Source organism: Arvicola amphibius, chromosome 9 (genome assembly GCF_903992535.2).
Source record: "Arvicola amphibius chromosome 9, mArvAmp1.2, whole genome shotgun sequence".
Lineage (NCBI taxonomy): Eukaryota > Metazoa > Chordata > Mammalia > Rodentia > Cricetidae > Arvicola > Arvicola amphibius.
The window spans coordinates 52,154,204-52,162,735 of record NC_052055.2 but is presented as its reverse complement, the minus strand read 5'-3'; the positions used below and the strand labels follow the sequence as shown (position 1 = coordinate 52,162,735).

The 8,532-nt window shown below is 41.1% G+C and overlaps 1 protein-coding gene across 1 annotated transcript; it reads right to left on the bottom strand.

Annotated features, from left to right (window-relative positions):
• Positions 1 to 5,507: 5,507 nt before the first annotated feature.
• On the bottom strand, positions 5,508 to 6,114 carry LOC119823950 (rRNA-processing protein FCF1 homolog). Its single transcript, XM_038344090.1, has one exon. The coding sequence runs from the start codon at positions 6,093 to 6,095 to the stop codon at positions 5,508 to 5,510; it is 588 nt and encodes a 195-aa protein (XP_038200018.1). The 5' UTR covers positions 6,096 to 6,114.
• Between the last annotated feature and the right edge of the window lie 2,418 nt (positions 6,115 to 8,532).

Genomic DNA, 8,532 nt, shown 5'->3' with positions numbered 1-8,532 from the left:
AAATTAGGTAGGCAGGGAAAGCTAGGCTGAATGCTGGGAGAAGAAGGGCAGAGTCAGGAATACGCCATAGAGCTACCTCCAGAAATAGACATGCTGAAACTTTGCTGGTAAGCTACAACCTCATGGTGATATACTGGGTAATAGAAATGGGTTAAATTAATATGTAAGAGTTAGCCAATAAGGGGCTGGAGAGATGGCTCAGAGGTTAAGAGCATTGCCTGCTCTTCCAAAGGTCCTGAGTTCAATTCCCAGCAACCACATGGTGGCTCACAACCATCTGTAATGGGGTCTGGTGCCCTCTTCGGGCCTGCAGGCATACACACAGACAGAATATTGTATACATAATAAATAAATAAATTTTAAAAAAAGAGTTAGCTAATAAGAAGCTAGAGCTAATGGGCCAAGCAGTGATTTAATTAATACAGTTTCTGTGTGATTATTTTGGGTTTAAGCTAGCCAGGCAGCAGGGAACCAACAAGAAGCTCCCCTCTTCCAACCCTTAGCTATCAGAGAAATGCAAAGCAAAACAACTCTGAGATTCCATCTTAGACCCGTAAGAATGGCCAAGATAAAAACACTGAAGACAGCATATGCTGGAGAGGATGTGGGGTAAAGGGAACACTCCTGCATTGCTGGTGGGAGTGCAAACTAGTACAGTTGCTTTGGAAATCAGTATGGAGATTTCTCAGAAAATTAGGAAACACCTATCTTAAGACCCAGTGATACCACTTTTGGGTATATGCCCAAAGGATACTCAGTTGTACCACAAGGACATGTATTCAACTATGTTCATAGCAGCATCATTTATCATAGTCAGAACCTGGAAACAACCTAAATGCCCCTCAACTGATGAATGGATAAAGAAGATGTGGTATAATTACACAGTGGAGTACTACACAGAGGAAAAAAATAATGACATCTTAAAATTTTCAGGCAAATGGATGGATCTAGAAAACATATAGAGTGAGGTAACCCAGACCCATAAAAAAGCAAATATAATATGTACTTACTTATAAGTGGCTTTTAGACATAAAGAAAACCAGCATACAATTCACAATCTCAGAGAACCTAGACAACAAAGAGGACCCTAAGGGAGACATACATGGATCTAATCTACATAGGAAGTAGAAAAAGACAAGATCTCCTGGGTAAATTGGGAGCGTGGGCATTATGGGAGAGGGTAGAAGGGGAGGGGGTAACAAAGGGAGGAGAGCAGAGAAAAATATATAGCTCAATAAAAACAATAAAAACGGGGAAAATGATGTGGCTTTCAGGTGTGGTGCAGAGGGTACTGAGCTGCTATCAAGGTGAAAATTAAACGTATATTTCAGCGCAATAAGTGGTTTATAGTAACAATTCAATAAATACAGACATAACCACTATTTTATACACAAAAATTACAATAGATAGTGTCTCAAAGAGAATAAGCTTTTTACCTAATATATAATTGAGCTCAGTTATAGAAATCATAAAGATTGTTAGATAGTTAGGAAAATTTGTCCTTAAATTTTTCAAAAATAACTCAAATACGTCTATTTTTATCCAGTTTTTCTATCCAGGCAGTTGAAATGTGTGCCTTGGAGAATTTGATCACATGTTTTCTGAGAAGTATGAAGAATTAACATAATTTGGTTTTTGGAAAGCTCATGTCTTGTGAAACTCTAAATTATCCTCATTGCTAAAGCCAGTCTTAATTAAATATACAATCACTTGTAAATGGAATTGCCACAATTGAAATAGCAGATGTTTACCAAAGCCAGTATCTTCTTGATTCATTTTGGGGAGAGTGTGCTTGAGAGCATTTCTGTTTATGTCTTAGTACTAACTAAAACATGATACGCCTTAGGTCGCAAAACTGCAGAGGGAAATAATTCTTAGTACATGCTGACTAGTCATTCCCTTGCCATGAAAATCTGTGAACTTGGCATCCATGGCTGCTGAGTGTCCAGGGACAGCGTGGACATGACTGACGTCAGTCCAGGAACAGCGTGGACATGGCTGACATGTGTCCAGGGACGGCGTGGACACGGCTGACGTGAGTCCAGGGATAGTGTGCACCCGGGTGATGTGAGTCCATGGCCAGTACATACACTCAATGAAATCTTCTGCATGACAGAATTAAGCCTTAATTCAGAGACTCCACATTTAATCTTTTTGCACTTACATGAAAATTAAAAATAAAACATTTTAGCTGCTCTGTTATCTCCTAAGGTCAATGGGAAATATTTGGAGAAGACCAAAAAGCTTAAAGTATAATTTTTCACATTTTCTCTACAAAATGAAAACCTCTACAATGCAGAAGGTGTTGATTGTTGGTGCTCTGTGGCTCCAGGCTCAGGGGATGAACTTCAATACTCACCTAGAAAGTCCGGTGTCACTCTGCAAGATTGTCACTTTGTCTGGAGCCAATGTCAGGAAGCATTAAATATTTGCTCCTCTGATTTCTACTGTTGTGCTAAAGACCATGACTAAAAGCAGCTTGGGGATGAGAGGGTTTCAGATAACTGTGGAGTCGGAAGGGAAGTCAGAACGGGAACTTGAGGCAGGAACCTGGAGGCAGGGACTGAATCAGGGATCAAGGAGGCATGTTGCTTACAGAGTTTAGCCTGTTTTCTCAAACCACCCAGAAGTACCTGCCCAGAGAGATGGTACTGCCCACAGTGAATTGGGCCCTCTGACCATGATCATTAATCAAGACAATGCCCTTCAGACTTGCTGACAGGCAATCTGAAGTCCGTTTGTCAGTTGAGATTCCTGTTGCCCGATGATTTTAACTTGTCTCAAATTTTATCAGACTTAATACAAAGAGCCTGTAATTCATTCAGTTCTAAAGATTAAACCCTTTATGAAGAAACAAGTTTGTTTCAAAATATTTCCAGGTCAATGTTCTATTAACACCCACAATTAACAATTAATTTGTGTGTACGTGTTCAATTAACAAAAGGTCGTGTGTGTGTTGATTAAAAAACACAAATATCACTTTGGTATCATAAATAGGACTATAATGAGATATTAGATTCCAAAACTTGTGGCAGTGAAAATTAAAGAAATTGAACTGAAGCAATAATAGTCACTTGATCATATTCTATCTTTCCCTGGGTTAATTTTGGAAAACAGAGACTATGTTTGATGTAGGTCAGTGAAATACATAGTGATAGTGTCCGGTGCTACCCTGCCATTTTGTCCTCTTTCACTGCTGATACCCACTAAGACAGTGTCCCCATTCCTATACTGAGAACCAGTTTGCCTGGAAGGGGAGCTCTGAGCTTAAGGGCCCTGGCTTCAGTTCATTTCCCCCACACCTGTGCACAACACCAATTTCCTGTGGCATCTTAACCAACAAATGGCACGCTTTCAATTCTACCCCTGCTCCACTATCTTCCTCCTTTAGATTTAAATGTTGAAATGAGAAACTATCCCTATCAATGGTAGCCATCAAACACCCATAGATCATGACCCCCAATTCCTTGGGTTTTTCTTCTCTTAGAGTCTAAAAGCAAGAGCACGTATACTAGTTCTCGAGGAAAATGTTTCTTGCGTAACAGCAGCCATGGTTATCTGTACTCAGAACCTTCACATCCTTAGTAAATAAGAGCCAGCCAAGTGGACCTGCTGCCTCGTGGGTTTGGGGAATGAGCTGGATGTGATTAGGGTGGTCCAAGGGCCATGGGGGAGTTCCTGTAATCTCAGCACTAGAAGGGCTGAGGCAAGGGGCTTACAGGTTTGCCAGGCTGGCAAGACCTTCACAATAAAAAGAAAATGAGGTGAGAAGGGAAGGGTATTGATGGCCTCCTTTGGAAGGTATGATGCTTTCCAATAAAAATACAACATGAGTCAACTGTGAAATGTTAAGTCATTCGGTCAGCATATCTGAGAAACTCAAAAGAAATCTTATTATTTTTCAATAACCTAGATTATTCTTAATGATTTATTTCACTTTTAATTAAATGTACAAGTGCACATCTGTGTGTAGGTATATTCATGAGAGTGTGGGGTGCCCTCTGATACGCAGGAATCACAAGCAGTTGTGAGCCCCCCCAACATGGGTAGCAGAACCAAGCTCAGGTCCCCTGGAAGAGCAATATGTACTCTTAACCAGTGAATCATCCCCCACCCACCTAATCCGAATACTGTAACCTAATGCATACGAATCCTGTCATTTCAAATTGTAGCCAATATTTTAAAAGCTGACACATTATTCTTTCTTCCTTTTAGCATTAAATCTTTGAAACCCAAGTGTGCTTGTATCTATGGCTCTTTTCAATTTTAGCCACATTTCAAGCCCTCAGCAGTCACCTGAGCCTTATGGGCCCCATATCAAACAATGCAACAATCAGGAGTCTTTAGAAACTTGTCAGTGTTCAGGGCAAAATCTAACACAGAGAAGAAAAGCCCCTGGCAGAAAGCCAAATCTCCTTGAGTAGGTAAGGGTGGTAATAATGGCAAGCCCCTGAAATTTATTCCAGCCCAGGCCTACCTTAAGCCTAAGGTCTGTGGACAGCTTCTGACCTCCTCATGGGCATCCTTGTGAATGTTTAGAAGTTGTGGTCATTTACCTACAAAATAAATAAACCAAATGAGTCCTGAAGCCAACAGCCTATAACCCCTAACACCCGACTCTAGTGGGAACAAAGGAAATTGGCCTTATATATCCTCGGAGCTGCCAAAGCATTTTACGGTCCAGCTGCGAACTTAGGACCCTGAGACTGCTCAGAAAACACAAGCCAGTAACAAGCCTGGCCTTGGAAGAAGCAGCATTGGGGGGCAATTTATTGTTGTTCAGTTGTTTTCGAAAGTCAATGGAGCCTCATTAAGGAAAGGAAGGGGCTGGGCTCTCTGCTAGTCCCTTTTATCTTCCTTGCTGTTTGGACAGGTGCAAAGGGTAGAATTAGCTGGTGTATTTATGGAATTTTTAGAGTGGAACAAACCATTGCAAATTTGACCTTTAAAGTTGATGAGCGAAGAAAGAGGAGCTTCACTCTGTGGGCACTAAAAAGCACACATTTCACTTTTTCTCACCTGTAGAAGGTTTCATGGTACTTGAAATCTGACATTTTTCACAGAAGATACCTCAGGTTCAGTCCTCACTGCCCCTCACACTAACTTCTGCTACAGCCTCTAAATGTGCTTTTTGACCTCTCCATCAGTCCCTCATCTGTGGGTCCAGCACAGCCTGCATCTAGTACACCACCACTCAAGCCACAACTGGCAAACAAAAGTGTGATATCTGCCCATTTCAATACTCACAACTCTTTGGAGTGGAGACTAGTTATATTCTCTCTCTCTCTCTCTCTCTCTCTCTCTCTCTCTCTCTCTCTCTCTCTCCTCTCTCTCTCTCTCTCTCGTTGAACATATACACAGAGGTCTACATTAATTATCAATGGATTGGCTTATTAGCTCAGGCTTCTTATTAACTCTTTTTAAAAAAACAACAAAAACTATGCTTAATTAACTGACAACAGAGAAAAGCTGGTAAAGAAACGCAGGTGAATTTGGTCAAGTAAGAATTAGAACCGAGGAGCTCCATAAACATCTGGCATCCGTTTAATGTTGTATCTATGGTTAGAAATATACATGATAGGAACTCCAGGGATCTTTCGGATTCTTCGTTTGAGGTCCCGATCAACTGTAGCCACAATGTAACACTTGTGCTGAGTGACTCTCTGTACCAAGCAGTCATCAGCATAGGTTCCTTTGTGTGTGCACGGAAGTCGGTCAAAGCGTGGATCCTTGGCGATTCTTAGTGCCACTCGGTACTTCTGGCCCAATTTCTCAGTTTCAGCCATCACACAATCAGTTATACAAGGGATACACTTGGCGTACAGACAGTCCATCATGGACTGCACTAAGTCTAGTTTGGCTTTGATGGAAAAGTTGATGAAGTTGGTATCAACAAGGATGTGGTACAGCTGTGTATTATACTGGAAGAACAAGCAGGAAGGATGTTGGGGGACTTCTCTTTCCTTCAGCGCACTGGGATCTTTCTTCTCTTTCTTTTTAGGCTTTAATCTATCCTTTTCTTTAAGTCTCTCATCTCTGAGACTAAGCATTCGCTTCATGGTCGCATATCTTCTTGTTTTCTTTTGCTTCCCCATGTTCACGCCATACTCCTGTTTCTTCCGGAATCACTTACCGCGCCTTAACTCTTTCTTGTATCTTGTATTAGCCCATTATTCTAGTCTGTGTTAACCACAGGGCTTGGCACCTTTTTGGCAAGTTAGTCACATCTTGCTTGTTCTGTGTCTGGCTTCCTCTCTCTCTCTCTGGGTGATGACTGCAGACTGACTCTTTCCTGTTCCCAGGATTCTCCTGTTCTCCTTGCCCCACCTCTACTTCCTGCCTGACTACTGGCCAATCAGTGTTTATTTAAAATACAATTGACAGGGTATAGACCATTGTACCACAGCACTTATCCCCCACCACCTTTCTTTTAAATAAGAACTCTGTTCCTGGCAGCACCAATCTATTTCTGAGAGAGTGTTGAGCACCAAAGGCACTCCACTTGGAGTTTGTCTTCTTCTTGGCACAATGGGCCTTTGGGCAAGAAACTGCCCATGCCTTGACCATGGACAAAATGCATGATGTTTGGACTGGACAAGAAAGATACAAGAAAAAAGACTGCCAAATCTTGCCAAGACAGGGTAAGATGGTTTTGAAAATTTTCCTGCCTCTGAAAATGGCCAGTTACTCTAGGCCTTAGCCAAAGTTGGTTGCTTCAACATTGCAAATAAGACTTTAGGTGATTGCTCAGGCAACCAGTTGTCTCTGTCATCTACTGCACATTTTGGAAGTTGCTTGATTGTACTTTCTGCCTACTCAAGTAATATTATCTCCCTTCTCAGGCCTTCGATGGGGTTAAAGATTAGATAGTAATAGTTACAGTCCTCTTATGATCTAGCCAAGCCATTTCCAATACAAGACATAGACTCCTTAGGATAGAATGTTTATTAAAACATTTAGCAAACATTCCTTGCTTAATATTGTTTATGCTGGCTGTATTTCTAATTTTATACTTGATATCTGTTCCTAGTGTATATAGTTTTATATTTATATTTTATAGTATATAGTTTTATATTTTATATTTATATTTTTATTTGTAACTCTCTTATTTAAACAAAAGGGGGAGGTGCTGTAGGAGCTCCTTGCACTCCTTCAGCCAATAGCCTTTAACATACCAGCCCACTTGGGTGTGGTCTCTTATACTATAAATGCAGCTATAAAGCCTGTGCTTGCTTTCTTGCTTCCTGCTCTCACTTCTGGCTGCTAGACTCTGTTCCTGTTCCCCATTCATACAAAGGACTGTTATCTAGGACAGTGATCTCTAAGTCTCCCTTAAATAAATAACCCTTTATTATAGGTAATTCTGAACTAGTGTGGGATTATTTTGTAACTTCCGCCATCTTTGTACCTTTCCTTATCCTTCTCCCAATCTAATAAAGTCCTGAGAGAAATAATAAATAAGGGATACAGGGCTGATTTTGACTTTCCATCCAAAGTCCTGTCTGCTCCAGCCAGTTTCACCAATACAAAGTTGCCTAGTTGAATCTGGAGCATTTGGCATGATCTTCTATGAAAGAAATGAACCCCTTGCAATTGGGAGGGTGGGCAAAGGGATATAATTTGTCACAATGTGAGTCTTTACCACTCTTAGCTAATACCATTTTTTCCCTTCAAGATTTGCTTCTGTGAAGGGCATTGGCTAAGCACTAGGAGGAAGGCAGAGATGAAGAAGAGCAGCTTTGTGTTGATTGCTTTACTACTTACTGCTCCGTTAGCTCTTTCTAGCCACCCCGAGAAGTGTGCCCAAATTTCATCATTATTGTGTTTGTTTGAACACAGAGGAACCAGCAGGATTGGAGGGGGAAGCATTGATTTGGTCAAAGTCAAATAACTAACGAAGAGGGGAATTCCAGTTTCCAGTCTAGGTGTGTCCCACCACCCATGGCACTTGCCCTCTCTGGCCCTTAAAAGACTTAACATCTATGAAGATAAGCATTGGTATGTAATAGGAGGCTGCTAGTTAGTTCCCAGCTGCTTAACCCCCAAAATAATCACACAGAAGCCATATTAATTAAATCACTGCTTGGCCCATTAGCTTTAACTTCTTTTTGGATAACTCTTACATCTTAATTTAACCCATTTCTAGTAATCTGTGTATCATCATGAGGCTAAAGTTTACCAGGTAAAATTCCGGCATCTATCTCTAGCAGGCCTATGTGGCTTCTCCTGACCCCACCTTCTTTCTCCCAGCATTCAGTTTAGTTTTCCCAACCTACATAAGCTCTGCCCTATCACAGGCCCAAAACAGCTTCTTTATTAACCAATGGTATTCACAGCATACAGAGGGGAATCTCACATCACATGTGTAGAACTTTGTTACTGTGTAGAGTATAAGTGAATCCGTAGATTCACTAAGATCGACCTTAAAAGCAGTTTAAAACCGTTTTTATTTTATGCATATGGATGTTTTATCTGTGTATGTCTGTGTACCACAAATGTGCCTGGTACTCGAGGCCAGAAGAGATGCAGTGG